General features: G+C 39.9%; 1 protein-coding gene across 1 annotated transcript; it reads right to left on the bottom strand.

Moving 5' to 3' along the window:
• Positions 1–787: 787 nt before the first annotated feature.
• Positions 788–14,931, bottom strand: cdh26.1 (cadherin 26, tandem duplicate 1). The gene is made up of 19 exons (XM_041946574.1): positions 14,858–14,931; positions 11,468–11,524; positions 11,274–11,366; positions 11,001–11,156; positions 10,754–10,901; positions 10,359–10,528; positions 10,140–10,268; positions 9,863–10,048; positions 9,473–9,747; positions 8,042–8,187; positions 7,694–7,924; positions 5,853–6,074; positions 5,069–5,193; positions 4,860–4,934; positions 4,120–4,185; positions 3,333–3,416; positions 2,664–2,702; positions 2,416–2,490; positions 788–1,920 (listed from the first exon to the last, which is right to left on the bottom strand). Exons 1-19 carry the CDS (start codon positions 14,885–14,887, stop codon positions 1,702–1,704), a joined length of 2,526 nt encoding a protein of 841 aa, XP_041802508.1. The 5' UTR covers positions 14,888–14,931; the 3' UTR covers positions 788–1,701.
• Positions 14,932–16,758: the final 1,827 nt, after the last annotated feature.

Genomic DNA, 16,758 nt, shown 5'->3' with positions numbered 1-16,758 from the left:
CCTTTAGTTGTGTTTATAAAGACTTGATGATTAATCAACAGTGGATTTGGAGTAACATTCACACTACCTTGTGTCTTTTGGTGTTCATCTGTGTGTTCTGCTGTTAGGTGCTTGCATGTATTTACTATTTCCTGGTGTGGTCTGACGTACCGGCACTTTTAATGTCTTCCATTGTCTTGTGCTGAATCTGAACTGAGCTTAAGGTGACATCCATATTTGGAATGTATTCAGCGTGGGTCAAACAAGTTCAGACCAGTGGTGGATTTGCATATTACTCTCCGTGCCACAACAGTTATCAGAAAACAAGTTCTGTCGGCTCTGAAAGACTAAAGGGCAGCCATTGTCACAACAGGAACACAGAAGCAAAATATTGAAACTTGCCAACTAAAATCAGACAGGCTGAAGATTGTCTTGGCAGTGACAGAGGGAGTTGATGATGTGAACTGGTCATGACACAACCAACATCTAGGCATTTAGTCTTTGTACTGTACAGTACGAACACTTTACGTTGCTCCAGCCATTGCTCATGCATGCCTCATGCCGTCAGGTGGGATTATCTCTGCAATCATTTGGAAGGTGAGAAAACAGTAAACCCAACTCTGCTCTACCCCTCTGACGTTCTGTATCAAATTTCTGCTGCCACCACTCCCTCGCTGACAACCCTTTCATCTTCTGCATTTCACAACACAGTCTTTAGGTTATGCTAGTAGCATGCCAGTGTAAAAAGTTAATTATTACGTGTAATTATAGTGGTTAAAAATAAAACCTTCAAATTATAGCATTAATACTGTAACATAGTGGTTCAGCATATTGCTAGTTTGGTGTAATTTTATTGTAATTGCTTCAATACATAAACACTTCTTTCCCCTCCCTCTCCAGGTAAAAAGATTTCACCCCAAAGGCTGTTACAATCATATCCTTTTGTAATGGCAAATACACATTTCGTTACAAATACTACATTTCAATTTGTTTTCTGAATGCACATAAAAAAAAACAAAGCAATAAAGCATAGTGTTAATTCCACATCACTGTATCACCAGATCATAAACATCAATCCACTAACATTTACAGTACCTCTGTTTAGCAGGAACAATATCACTATCCAATTACTCCATAAAATAAAACCATAAAATTTCATTTCAAACAGGCAGATTTCTGTTGGTCTTTATCAAGGATCTTTTACAAAAGAAATAAAACATTTTATATACTGTGAAATCCTACAGTTTCCACAGATAAACTTACAGTTTAAAATATCAAAAATAATACTGCCATGAGAAAACCCTCCCGAGCTGTTGAAAGCACTGAGACTTGGCAGCAGTCACTCCTGAAGTAGTAAAGTTGAAAAAAAAAAAAAAAAAGACAATGCCAGCAAACACACCCAGTGACTGTCAGAATTTCCCTTGTCAGAGTCACCAGAGCATGACGATTTGTGCAGTGCATTAATTCTATCTTCAAGCAAACAAAATACAACCTCAACTACATAATGTCTGTGTTCTGAATAGATGCCAATACGCAATCATGTCTGGCTCTAAATACGTGGTGGACGCCAGAACCAGATATTGTATAGCTGGTTGTAAGTATGTCCGAACGTTGTGGCATGTCTTCTTTCCAAAGGCGGTCAGGTCAGTCCAAAATCCCAACGTCAAACTCGGAGCAAAGAGCAACTTGGTTGATATAAACATCCCAGCCCAGCGTTGCCCTTTAAAGCTGTATGTTTTTTTCTTTCATTGACTGGTGACAGATGCCTCCCAAGGTCTTGAACTTTGGCCCCAAATCATTCAGAAACTTCAAATCATCTCCCAGGTTGCTGAGTGACAGCCCATCCAATGACTGGCATTTGCTGCCCTGTCCCTCGTAGGCATACTCATAGGGTTTGTACATTGGTTCGGCGACGTGGTTTCCATCAATCATGTACAGTCTCTGTTGGATTGAGGAGTCAAAAAAATGTTTCTCTACGTCATTTTGTCAAAAAGAGGTCATACATCTTAAAAGACATTCAGCCTGGATGTAAAATGCTATATTTATGGCACTTAACTACTTCTTTCATTGCTTAAAGGTACAATATGTTAAGGATTGGCCACCTAGCTGGCTAGCTGGTTAGCATGCTAGCTTCAATATCAATACATAGACATGTTTAACATAACATCCAAAAAAAAAGTTTTGAACTAAAACTCTTACATATTGCACCTTTAAAGCAGTGGCAGGCATAGGGATTTTGGTTTCATTCATAATATGTATATTAGCATTGTTGAACTTTAATTAAATTCCTTTCGTTACTACACAATACTGGCCTCCTCAGCACGTAACGTTTATTGAATAATCAGTAAATGGCTGCATCTAGTTAATGTCTGCACTAACACACCGATGACATCGAGCTACCATGCAAGGTTCTTGATGTGAGACAAACTCTCTTACCCTGTCAATGTGATCTGCAATGTGTTGATTTGACCGCAGGCTGAGAGAGTGGTTGTTGTACCTCGATGAACCTCCCTGTTCACAAAGAGGAGGATCATGAGCTCTTGCAGCTAAAATATTATAATGGGCTTTCTGCTGCTTAATTAAAATACTATATATGCATTAGAAAGTGAATACAGCGTAATGAAACAGGTTTATATTTTACCTACTTATTAAAACATACTAATGCACTGAAGAGCATGACTCACCTGGTAGGTGTTGACCCTGTTTGTTGTCCATGTAGAGTACTGAAATTGGGGAAATCAACAAATTTAGACTTTACTACCCTGACTTAGCCTTATCTGACAGTCATTGTGTGTTTTTTTTTTTTTTTTTAACTAGAAGCACTCAGTGACAACATGCTGGAAAGTTTTTGAATAAAAGGAAATGTTTTAATCTGCATCAGGATTCACCCTATTTATATCAGTAAGGTTAGACAAAATTAAAAACACCTCTCTGTATAATGCAACAAAATTCATTCAAGTACACATACAAGTAGATACAGGACATTGTAAGGAATTTGCAAGGATGTTCTTTAAGCTCTTAGCTCTCTTCTGTGAGGGGTTTTAGGACATCTACATCTTGATCCAAATTTTTAAAAAGCTGATTATTTCTTAGTTTTTTTTTAATATCATGTGAGCTAATAGACAGCCGACATCACTCTTATACTCAGTATGTGTGTTTGTGCAATGCAAACTGCAGATAACAGGTGTTACTCGTGGAGCAAAATCCAGGTTGTGGCACCCTCTTGTGGATTTAAGATGGCAGTGCACAGACTCTCTCCACAAAAACACCTATCAGCAATAGATCTGACTGATGCCATGTGATCACACATATGGCAGAAAAGGCAGCTATAAATGACAGCTGTAGTCACTCACCATGGTCTGCCCTCCGTGGCCTCTGAGCGAATCTCTTTGGCGCTGTGTTCCCAGTGTGGTCATGTTACTGTTCATCTGCAGGGGCTATACAGTGAGGTTAAATAAGGGCAAAGGAGTGTAGAAGAGGTCAGCAACAGGCCCTGCCTATTACCAACTACAGATTTTTACATCATATCCGCACACACCACGAAACACTGGTGAATTTATTGTTTGGAAGTCATCACTTCAAAAAGGGGCAGGAAACATTTTTGATTCCATTAAAGGTCCAGTGTAACCACTGGACCTTTTTGTTTGTTTTTTTTTTTACAATTCCTGAATCAATTCTTTGATTCCTGATTAGATTTTATGTATTTGTATGTATTACATTCATATACCTACATATATACAACTAGCGCTTAGCTAGCTAGCTTGATGCTAACACATAATGGGAAATACCATTAATATAATGATAATCTTGTCAAACAGTCCATTTCACACACACATACAAAGAAAATGACATGTGATCATACTTACATGCATATATTTCCTACACTCTGTGAAAGTGGAGTAATAGCTTCTGACTTTACATTGCTAACTCAATCTGCTAACTCTGTATCAACAACACTACATAAGGCAAACTGAAAATTCCCAGTGGGTTACAACCACCACTAGGTGGAGACATTGTGTGCCCAGAAAGGCATGTACATATGCATACATACATATATTACATATATCTATATTATCCTAGTTGTTTGTCTTGTCAGTTTAGAAACACACAAAGGCGACTGTTTAAAGACGTGTTACTCACCATGCTGTGCCCTGAGCTGTTGTATGTATCCATGTCCTGGAGCATCACTAGAGCATTCTGAGTCATCTAGTAGGAAAAAGCAAATTAATAAAGCAACCTTTCAAGCAGAGCCCAGTAAAGCATTTTATCAAATATTTGAAAAGAGAAATGCAGCCACAAGATCAACTTCTGGAAAATAAAATTTGTGCGTTCATGAATCAAGCACAGTGATTCTTTTTAACTGTAGATTCATCAGTACGTACATTACATTCAGTCGACTCCTTCGGCGTACACGAGGTGTATGGCAGACCTTAATCTGACATTCAAAGGCTGCTTTAGTGCCTTGCAATTAACTGCAGTAAATGCGATCAGTTTGTTCGAAGTAGATCAAATGGTCTCTCTTTGTAGGTGCTCCATGCAATCCAAGATGTTTTTGTAGTTTGTCACGCTACTATTAAAGTTCACTCTGTGAGCTGCTTGATTTTTATAGTAGTCTTGTGTCACAACCCTTTCTGTCTTCCCTCAGATAGACAGGCAAAGAAAGGTAACAAAGTCACTGGATTATAGCTGTCACTCATTTCTTAGTAGGATTAGGACTACAATTTCTGAAACACTGACTGTTTTCTTTATGCAACTCCTTTGCTTTCTTACTGAGGAATTTTAAACTGAGCTTACGTCCACACTGACACAACTTAGCCCTGTCCATGAAAAGGTCAGCCACATAAAGGGGACTGAGAGGCTGAGGGGGAGAAGGGGAGTACCTGCTTGGTGGACATTTTTAGGCCGTCTGTCACAGGCATGTTGTTTGTGGGTGTCAGGAGCAGAGTGGGCTCAGCCTGACAGAGAAGAGAGACAGAAAAGAATAAATAGGGGAGACTCAAAACATAGCGTAGCATAAGTAACACAGTGCCACTGGTGGAGTAACATTGCATACGCCTTCTAATTTGCACAAACAACACCACCGACACACCTTGCATTCGGCGCCCCCTCCTTCTTGGTTGTACTTGATGAGGGTCTGGTTGCCTTCATCCTGCATAATAGGGATGTGCTTGAACTCCTTCCCTCCACACTGACACGCGAAGATGAGTAGCAGTACTGCAGCCAGACATAAAAAAAAAACCACTCAGAACTTGAGTGTACAAATTGGCATTTTCAACGAACTGCCACATAATTGCAAGGGGCAATGCTGGCCTACATTGGAGAAGGTCCCCTAACCAGTAAGATAAAGCTGGGTGGGGAAAGTGAAAGAACAGCTCTTGCTCCTTCCTAATTACCACCAATGAGGTGCCCATGAACAAGGCCCTTAACTCCTTTTTTATTGAAGTGATAGGTCACATACAGGAGTGTAATTACACGCATATCAACAAAGGTACAAGACCGTAAGAAATTAAGTTGTGATATGCTGCGACATCAACTCCAGTACACACACTTTGTTGAACCACTAGAGACAAAATCATTGGGACAGAATTAATTGGATCTGACGAGATCTAGCGATTATCAAAAAAATGTCTTGTAATGATCCAGTCAAGTTGTTTGATTGGTTTGTGTTCAGATACAACCTCACATTCCTCACCCTTGTATTAGTTAAATGACTGATTGATCTTAGCATGAATTATTCTAGAACATTTTCATTTCCTCAGAGAAGTTGATTTGTATCTCACTGACATGAAACTAAAGGTATTTAAGGGTGAATATAGGTTTATTGAGCATGAACTTTATGTTTATTCAGTATTGCCACTGATTGCCATACTCACACAAAAATAAGAGGAGTCCTGCAACGATCAGTCCAATGCCAGCTGCTCCTAATTTTGAGGATTTTGGCATTTTGGGACGACAAACGTCCTTCTCTCCGCAGTCACACACCATGACTTCCAAAGTATCTTTTCCAGCCACGTTCTGTTGGTCCCGAATTTCCAAGGGCACTGAGTAGTTACCATAAGGAAGTGTCTTCACGCTAACAAGCCCGCCTTCCTCACCTGGTGAAGGATTGAAAGAGAAGTGTGTCATGGCTGTTCGACTGGAACACTTTTTTGTGTGGACAGTTTACAGATACACTTGTGCTCATACGTTTACATACCCTGGCAGAATTTATGATTTCTTGGCCATTTTTCAGACAATGTGAATGATCACACAAAAACCTTTCTTTCGATCATGGTTAGTGTTGTGCTATAGTTATGTATTATCAAACAACTGTGTTTATTCTTTTTAAATTACAATGACAATAGAAAGTACCCAAATGGCCCTGATCAAAAGTTTACATACCCTTGGCCTGATAACAGGCACACAAGTTGACACAAACAGGTTTGAATGGCTACTAAAGGTAACCATCCTCACCTATTTGCTTGTAATTAGTGTGTGTGTATGAAAGATGAGTGAGTTTCTGGGCTCTTGACAGACCCTTCATCTTTCATCCAGTGCTGCACTGACATTTCTGGCTTCTAAATCATAGGGAAAGCAAAAGAATTGTCAAAGGATCAGTGGGAAATGTTACTTGGACTGTATAAAACAGGAAAGGGATATAAAAAGATATCCAAGGATCTGAAAATGCCTATCAGCAGTGTTCAGACATTAATTAAGAAGTGGAAACTGAGGGCTTTTGTTGAAACCAAACCACGGTCAGGTAGACCAACAAAAATTTCAGCCACAGCTGCAAGAAAAATTGCTCGGGATGCAAAAAAAAAGCCCTCAAATAACTTCAGCTGAAATACAGGAGTCTCTGAAAAAAACTGGCGTGGCTGTTTCAAGATGCACAATAAGGAGGCACTTGAACCAAAATGGGCTCCATGGTCGAGTTGCCAGAAGAAAGCCCTTTCTACACAAATGCCACAAAGCAGCCCGCTTACAATATGCCAAACAGCACAGAGACAAGCCTCAAAACTTCTGGAACAAAGTCATTTGGAGTGATGAGACTAAAATTGAACTTTTTGGCCACAACCATAAACGCTACTTTTGGAGAGGAGTAAACAAGTCTATAACGAGAAGTACACAATCCATACTGTGAAACACGGAGGTGGATCGCTGATGTTTTGGGGATGTGTGAGCTACAGAGGCACAGGAAACTTGGTAAAAATTGATGGCAAGATGAACGCAGCATGTTATCAGAAAATACTGGAGGAAAACTTGCACTTATCAGCCCGGAAGCTGCGCATGGGGAGATCTCAAAAGTGCAGCCCGGAAGCTGCGCATGGGGAGATCTCAAAAGTGCCGTTTCATGCAAGGCAGCCCAAGAATTTGCAGGAGCTGGAGGCTTTTTGCCAAGAAGTATGGGCAGCTTTACCATCTGCCAAAATAAATACCCTCATCTACGACTACCACAAAAGACTACAAGCTGTCATTGATGTTAAAGGGGGGAATACATGGTATTAAGAACTGGGGTATGTAAACTTTTGATCAGGGTCATTTGAGTAGTTTCTGTTGTCAATATGATTTAAAAAGAGTAAATACAGTTGTTTGATAATAAATGGATTCACCCAACCACTTATCATGCGTGAAAGAAAAGTTTTTGTGTTATCATTCATATTCTATGCAAAATGACCAAGAAATCATAAATTCTGCCAGGGTATGTAAACTTATGAGCACAACTGTATATACTAACCAAAGGAAGGATCTAGTTTCCATTGCTCCTTCAGAGATTTGTCATCACTCCCCAGGGAGAAGGAGAAGGGGCCACTGAAAGGATGGACATCTGCGTCCTGGGCTCGCACCTTGACCTGGTTAACCTTGTTTCCACACATAATGACACCTTTGTTGGACAGATGAGGCTTATTGTCATTGATGTCCCTCAGGTGGATCAGGACAGTGCCTGTACCTGTGGCTGGAGGCTCACCTTGGTAACCATAGCAAAGGGAAAAAAACATGTTATTAACATAGGCCTTTAGTTAACTAGTGGACCACATTATCCAGCTTGTGTTTCATTAGAATATACAGTTGAACTCCTTCATACCATTATCAATGGCACCGATGAGGACTTTGTAAATGCTTGAGCCATTAAGAAAGGGCGACTCTCTGTCCATTTTCTTAATGGATGTAAGCTGTCCCGTTTTCTTATTAATGGTCACCCAGTTAGCTGGATCTCTTAACAGCACATACCTGATCACATGAGGAGAAAAAGTGAAACAGATCATATTAAGTTAAAACACTAAATTGCAGGAAACCAAATATGGAGCTTTGTTGCTAATCAAAATGGACCGTAGTGACAATTTCAAATGTAAGGTCACATTGGGGGAAAGTAATGCACCTTTGGCACAAGAAATTAGGATCAGAGTGCAATAAACAATAAACATAAAAACAGGGATAAGTTAATGTCAAATAAGATGGAGAATAAAACCCACATGATAATAGTATCAAAAATAAGGATGGACATAGAATAAATAAAATGCATAAGAAGGAAAATAAAACCCACTGAATAATGATAATACAATAAACTTAAACATAGAATACACTTTTAAACATTTAAAGAAGTACAGCAGTGCATATGTGTGAGGTGAAGTGTACGGGCTTCAGGCCTGTATCAGGAAAGTCATAGCTAGGCTAAAGTGAAGAGACAGATTTTTAGCCTTCTTTTAAAATACTTAGCGAGCTGGTAGGTAGGTAGTGTGTTCCATAGGTTTTGGGGCATAATTGACAAAGACTGCACCCCAGTTTTCTTTTGGCTGTTGCTGAGAACCTTTAATAAACCAGCAGCAGACGGTCAAGTTGTTGTTGAAGGCATATGGAAACAAAAGAGTTATCAGTGTAGCTTGGTCCTGGGTTTCAGTGCTGTGTTCTCAAGCCTGACTGAAATGATTTGTACTGAATTGCTGTAAGTTCTTATTTGATTCAGAGAACTGCAGATGGATATGGAACAGTGCTGATGTAAATTCATGCATAACTGCAAGTTGAAGGAAGTTTTGTTCTGTACAGCGTACTGAGTTATCAGGTAATTTCCCGTAAGAGGTATGATCTTATATTCACAAATATAGCCCAACAAATGCATCAGCAGTCAGGATAGTGCAGATATGTCAATGCTGGGTGATGGAAATCTGTGGGCCAATACTGAACTTGTAGTAAAGAAGTTCCAAAGATATGTTTGTAGTTATTTAGAAACAATGGCATATTACATAAATCTTTATCAGAAAGAACTGACAGTTTTTCAACTAAAAAAGTCTCCCTCTCATGACCATATCTTGGTCACAATTTTTTGATAAGCACATTCATCAGAAATGTTTGGTTATGGGATGTGTTTGTGATGAAAAATGATCATCAGGCGATGTACAATTATTTGAACTCTCAAACATTGATATCTGTAACTAATTGACAAAAATCCGTCATAGAGCAGGCTCTGTTCACAACGTGGCAATAAGCTCACCAGGCGTACAGCATGTAAGACACCAACCTGATGTGGCTTATGTTGGAGTCGACATCATGAATCGTTGGAGTGTACAGCACCTGTCCGGGCTTCTCTTCTTCCTTCTGGTACACCTTAGCTGGATTGCTCTTGAACTCAGGTGGGTCATTGACATCAATCACTTTCATTGTGATGTTGACTGCACTTTTAGGTGGCTGTGTGCCTGTGCCATCAGGTGATTTACCTTTACAAACCCATAAGGGTTCCACATTCTCTACTCCGATCTGCAGGGTGGTATTAGTTGTTCTCTCAAAGTCCTTCCCCTGGAGGAAACACACAAGTTTAGGCTAGCACTAGTGCAGCTGCTGTTTGTGATAAATGAGCATGGCCCGCTGTAAATGAATGAACAATCTATTAGCATGAGAAAAGCAGAATTACCTTGATGACACTCAGAATACCCTCATTGGTGATGGGGTCAGTTTCAAGTTTGTAGTTTCCTTCCTCATTCCCTTTAATGAAATAGTATTTGGCACGCCATGCAGGAGTGTTAGGCGTGTCTTTGTCCTCTACCGCAACTCTCAAAACGTTGTCTTGGATGACTGATTCATTCACCGCACCTTTGTACTGGACAGGCAGAACAGTTTCACCTTTAACATCATGTGTCAGTCTGAAAAGCAACTTTAATACAGTGATGATAATTAAAAAAAGTCTGTGCCTCTGCTGCCTTAAACGTCGGTAGATGATTGTTTGCGTCAAGAATATTCACAATAACTTCACCAGTGGAGGAACGGGCCGGTTTTCCATGATCCTTTGCTTGAACAATAATTTTGTACTGCTTTACTTTCTGAAACATATATTTTAAAAAAATTATATTTTAGATATTATGTTGGCAAATCCTTATGTGTGTGTGTACATGCACATGCGGCAGTCTTACATCGTAGTCAAAGCATCCTTTCAGAACGAGTTGGGCCATCCTGCCATCCATCTGCTTCAACTCAATCTTGGGCTCTTGTGGTTCCTGGGAAAGCATACTGATGGTGATTTTAGAGTTAGATGTGTTCACCTGATCGATGTCTATGGCCTGCAGCTGTCCTGGCAAGAACCCTTCAAGAAATAGAGGAAAGGAAGAAAAGGGAGAGTTATTTTGTTATAGAGAAACAACAAGTAGGGAATGGGAGAAAAGGGAGAGACAGGATGCAAGATGCACTTCTACATGAGAACTCCTTTAAGGCCTCATCACTGTTTTCATTGGTCTGATGTGGGTTACTCAGTGACCGCAAGCAGAAAATATTCATAGTCCATGAGTCATTTATGCAACTGCATACTCACCCTCTGGTGTATTTTCCGGCACATCGGTCGTCATTCGAGGATTGATAAATTTAGGGTCATTGTCGTTGATGTCCTTTATTTCTATATCAAAAGATAGTTCCTTGTCCATTGGTAACTTGGTCCATTTGTTGTAGATATCAAACTTGATCTGTGGGTAAAGGTACTCATATGAGATGATTTCTAATCAGTAAAAATCTGTATTAAGTGTATTTATCATCGGGGGGTCGGCAATGCAGAATGAGCTCACATGGAAGGGTTTGTCGTATTTCTCTCTGTCAATTTTGCTCCGGGCAAAGACAGTCCCGTTATCTGGATCGATGTAGAAGATGTTCTTCGGTTCAAGATCCACGCCCATGCCACTTATACGGAACTCATGGTCCTTCCCCGACATGTTATTGAACATCTAGTGTCAAGACACAAACCATTCAGCCGTCATTGTTTGCATGTTTGGCCCAGTCAGGATATTAAGCTGACACACTGACCACACTGATTGGCAATGTCATTTACAAATGGATGTCACCTGTGATATTGGTTTGGGGTATGGTCCAGGCTCCTCCTCTTTTAGTTCAATCGTGGACAAAACCCACCTTCTTTTGGAACGCGCCAAAAGCTCCTGTTTAACCCAGAACGTAGATCAGACATGCAATTGGTATAATTTCTGCTTGAAGCAAAACATTTTGGCAGAAGTTTTGAAACAGAAGATGAAACAGTTACCCGTTTGGAAAGCTTTACTATGCCACGTGGAGGCGATGCCAGGGCTGTTAATGCGACCTACAACAACAGAAAAAGTACATAGTGATACTCCTCCTCACCTTCAGGTATACAGGCAACTTTCCAATTCATAGACTGTGGGAGGATTCCAGAGCAACCAACCCATTTCCCTTGATTAACCTCTGAGCATGTGTGCTAGGAGGAGAGTGGTGCACAGAAACAGTGTTATGGGCGGGCCCTGGGAGGCCTGCCCTGTGTGGAATAGAATTCTTTACCAGGGCCAAATGGCCTCAGACTCGTGACTTTAATGCAAATGTAAAAATAAATGATTGCGCTTCACCAAGTATATATGAATAAGATAAAAAATTTTCCCACATCTGCCAATCTGCCAATCCCTCAGGAGAAATCAGCATTATTATTGTTATTGTCAAATATATATATTTTTGTTATGATTTAATATTATAATTACTGTTGGTATTAAATATTTATATGATTTATTCAAATGTTTATTTTGTATTCAACTATCTTGCAACAGAGTAAGGAATATCACTTTTTTTATTGTGGAGTGAAAGTATGAAATAATGGGTTCTTTTTCTGATAATATGTAACAAGTACACCCTCTGCTAGTGAGCTGCTAGACTGCTATTGAGTTGCATGTAACAACGTGAGCGATGTCAACCTCGTGAGATTTTTTCATTTATTTTGAGGGTCAGTATGATGCTTCCCTTCAGCCAGCGTCTGGCTTGCTTGGTTTAAATTTTGACCATCATTTTTCTCAGTGTGTGTGGACATAAGAAAGCAGTTTACTGACGAGAGAAGCTCACCTGATGGGGATGGTCACTCAGCAGATGCAGCCACACTGCAATAATCAGCTACCGCAAGCAGTTTTGTAGACTCCAGTAATGAAATGACAACTAGCGTTAATGTTACCAGTAAGATGGCAACCGCAGCAGGAGCAAGTGCAGCCGCCACCAGCAGCGATCTGAGAACCGGATGGAAGTTATGTATCTGTTTGCAGCCCTTCTCCCAACCCTCTCTCTGGAGAATTAAGCAGTATAATTTCAGATCACCTCGGAGTGGCACCAAAACAGACCCTGGCTTAATACTCTGTGAAAGGCTACGCTGCATGCTGTTTTCCTTGTAGACAGTTTAGGGATTTAGATTTAACGTTTACAGTAAAACTTGTTGAAAATAATGTTCACAGAGCAAGAAGAAGCATGTCACACCCCTGGAAAGCTTGATTCAACCTGGACCTGACCATGGATGACAAGACAGAGTGGAAGACAGTTTATTCCGTTCCATTCATCTGGAAAATGCCGGCTGCAGCTTTACTAGGCCCAACCTGAGCCAACAAAGTGTAGAAAATGTCTCACTTATTTTAATCTATGCAGCTGTCTGCATCTTCGGTGTGTACCATGAATGTAACTGCAACCTAAGGCGTTTATTTACGATTCACTATTTTTCCAACAATATGCTCGTAAATGAGAGGTTTATGCACAATGGCACCGAATATTACAGCGACGGTCCACATTTAACTTTGCTCTTTCACATTCAAAAATGCAAATGCAGACAATAGTGTTTGTACAAAGGTGTCTGTAATGTGCCTCTTCAGAACATGGTAGTTATTGTGGCGACTGTCATTTTTGTGCTGGTTCATGGTTTTAACCATTCGTCAGGTTATGTTTCTTGATGTCAGCTGTATTTAACATCAGAGAGCTTATATTGCTGCTGGTCGCTGAATGCTTAACAGCTGGCAGTAACGCTTCACGTCATATACTAAATGTAAAAATATCAAAATGAAATCTAGTTAGTAGTTACTCGCTTACTGTAAAAAGGTAACATATTACTGTAATGCTTTCTCCCTACTCTCTAAAGGTGAGAAAGCAAATAAAGTACCTGTCTGGATGCGAACTGGCCACATTGTGGCTCATGGTGTGCTTCTTCACTCCTTCACTCGCTACATATTTAACGGATCCTTTCATTGACAGTAGTGTTGAAATCACTACCTCCTATTGTTTATATCCTTTCAACTGTGGCAGGAAATGAGCGGAGAGAGAGATGGTTAACATCATTCATTGAAGATCCCCAGCCACATGTGAACCAGGGATGTCATAGATAATAGACGCCATCTTAAAAAAAATGTCTAAATTCTTTTTATCAGTGTTTCAGCAGATTTTTGCCGTCTTCTACCAATCATCTGACTGACAAACAGAAGTTTAGGAAACGTACATGTTTCATTCAGCAAGGTAATCTTCACAAATGAGCATCACTTTTATGAGCTTTGAAGCGTAAATGCAATTGCCAGAGGGAGAAGAGACTTCGATGTCACCACCATTAAGCTTCCTACTACACTATCCTATACACACTTTACTGTTAATTGATAAGGCTTAGATAGATAGATTGCAAGAGCGCGAGTACACAGCAAGGCAAGACTGAAGTGCGACAATGCTTACTCATATCTGGGTTTTAGGACTCATTCCTGCAGCCCTCTATAGACAGGCATGTCAAGGCAAACACCATGCCGCCTGATAATCAGACCAAAAGCAATTTGGTTTTTATTTATTTGAATGCTTGAAAAAATTGGAGATGTTGGCAATGATTCAGAGGTCTGAAAGCAGAATAATCATCATGAACATGGCGTTTGCATCTTTTCCTTGATGTCTATCTATGAGCCAGCATCTCATTAGAATGGATGTGTATTCCCAGCTAACTTTGTGGTTGATACTTTGTTTTACCCGCAAATTTACTGCAAAGTAAAGTGAAACACCTGCACACACACACTAAATGTCCTGGTTCGTTCATTCAGGCAACGAGAGAAAATTATTCAGCTAAGACCTGAGCCATATCCCATCGAACTGAGCTCTAAGTACTAAGGGATGTTTTTTAGGGAAAAAAAAACAAATTCTCTAGTTCCTCAAAATTATGTTTTGCAAAGCCTGATTTTTTATTTGAAAAGAAGAGGAACTGCCTTGCAGCACAGCCAGAAAAGATTGGGCGGTAGTGGGAAGTGATTCAAAACATCACAACAGGGTTTGAGATTCTAAAGTTGCAATTAAGTTCCAGCAGCTCTGTTCAAAATGCGTACCTTTGCTAAGCTTAGAAAGCTAGTGTTGTACTGTAAGTCCACAACCTGTCTTTCAGTCATATAACGCAGTGGTTTTGCTTGATGATCTCATCCATTTGCATTTGCCTGCAAACCTTTTAATCAATACAATAACAATGCAGCTCTCCCAAAACAAATATTTTAATTGTAATAAACATAACCAAACGTTCAGTTTGTTTTCCTGTTCGCTATCACATGTTTGCTTGTTTAAACATTATGAAGCATTATTAAATAGAATAAGTTATATATACAAAAGTGACTGTAGATAATTCAGAATTTTTAATGCCTACCATCAGAATCAGGGGAATGGTCCTCATCATGCCCCACTCTGCTTGATATCCTCTATGGGAGTACTCCAAAAGAGTCAAGGACAGCTCGAATAAGAGTGCACAGAGGACAGCCCACAATGCCTGCAGGCAGCAGGCTGGCTGAGTTTGCGGCTAACAAAGAGCTGTTTGTTCATGCACGCAGCTCTATGCGATTTAAGTTGTGTTTGAACATATGATTTATGTGTAGGACGGTTCGAGCTATGCTTTATGCACACTTACCTGTGTATTTGCTTCTACATCAAAATATATGTGAGAGTGCACGGTAATGTGGGGAAGTTTTATTTGCCTTTCATGCTGTGCTGAGAAACGGGGCTTGGCTCAGGTGCACACCCCTCCACCTCAGCTCAGGTTGCCATGTCTTATTTATGTCTGGCCTGCCTAACCGGCAAATGGAGCTCAATTTCGTATGGGTACCGTATACTTAACTCTCAAACTTATTAAACCAGACAAACATTCTGTACATTCTGTCCTTTTTCGCATACACATTCCCATACTAGTAGTGGATATAGACAGCATTTGGTCTAGATTTGCCTTTATTTTACTATTGTGTTGTCTTAATGACACATAGCTTAAAAGTGATGGAGTCAAAGGATTAACTTACACATAACAAAACTATTATCTAATCCTCTCAGTAATGAGCACGGTTCTTTTCAGCTCGCCAAAGGCAAGTTTCATTGCCAGATTTCAGAGCCTCGGTCTATGCAGTCTTTCAAGGTGAGCATGGCTGCTGTCAGAGATCATAGCACAGAGCTGTCGGTGGAACAGTTCCCATCCTGAAAGACGTTGGCATAGAGGTCATTAAAAGAATACACCCGTATTTGAAAAGGCTGAACCTTAAACGGAAAATAAATGTGGTTAATGACGGATTTGTACAAAAGGATTAAAGCGAGGGTGAATTGTGTATTATATAACAAAGAAATAAAAGTAAAAAACAATTTGCCTCCGCCTGTCACTTGCGGGTAAACTGATTGGAATGACTTGTTTCATTGCCAAGGGTTTATTTTCCAAAAATGTCAGTGACATTAAACTATTAGTCACTTGTTTTACAAACATTTTATAATCTGACCCCATAGTTTTTTTTTATCTTTTGCCACAAATGACACATTCTCCATTGTTAAACAGTTTTATGTGGTGGCTTATTATGATTGTTATTGTTGTTGTTGTTGTTGTGTGTGCTGCATGCCTCTAACAAAACCTTTAAAAATATATAGGTTTTCGATAGTCAGGAATTAAGGATAAATATGAGGTTATGGTCATTTGCTTCCTTCTCTCCCAGCATCCATCTTTTATTTTCGATTTTTTTGGTTCCTTCACTGTTGCAGCCTGATAGATACTGTAATTTATCAAAATGGGCAGATGTGTTGTGTCCAAGGAAAAAATTGCCTGCCTCACAGGCTAAGTTATCTACTCCATTCTATTAGAAAGTTTAATTAGACTGCAATAATACCTTTCTTTTTTTGTTGCGAGGCCGCTAAAGAAGCGTCCTGGTACCTTGCGGCTGATAGGGCGAAAAGGAGGATTCATTTTCAATACAAATAATGTACATTAAGTTTCATTTCCATTACTTATCTCTTTATATTTATATTTATATACTCTGTTTTAATTTCATCCAGTTTTAATGAGAGGTGTAGAAACTGTCATGTATTTATTTCCTTTCCCCACAAACAGAGGTCACAGAGGCTGTGTGCTGTGACACAGGGGGCAGGTAGAACACACAGAGCACACGTTTATGTTCTCATTGCATGGTAGCTTTTGCAGTGAGGCTACAGTGATAAACCAGAGTCCCCAGAGGGAAGTCATGTCAACACAGAAACACATTCACACGCCACACAGAAGCCATGTCTTTCTTGCTGCGAGAGAAC

The sequence above is a fragment of the Chelmon rostratus genome, chromosome 10, assembly GCF_017976325.1.
Source record: "Chelmon rostratus isolate fCheRos1 chromosome 10, fCheRos1.pri, whole genome shotgun sequence".
NCBI classification, from domain to species: domain Eukaryota; kingdom Metazoa; phylum Chordata; class Actinopteri; order Chaetodontiformes; family Chaetodontidae; genus Chelmon; species Chelmon rostratus.
Note: the sequence above shows the minus strand (reverse complement) of the source record. Positions and strands in the feature narration are given on the sequence as shown.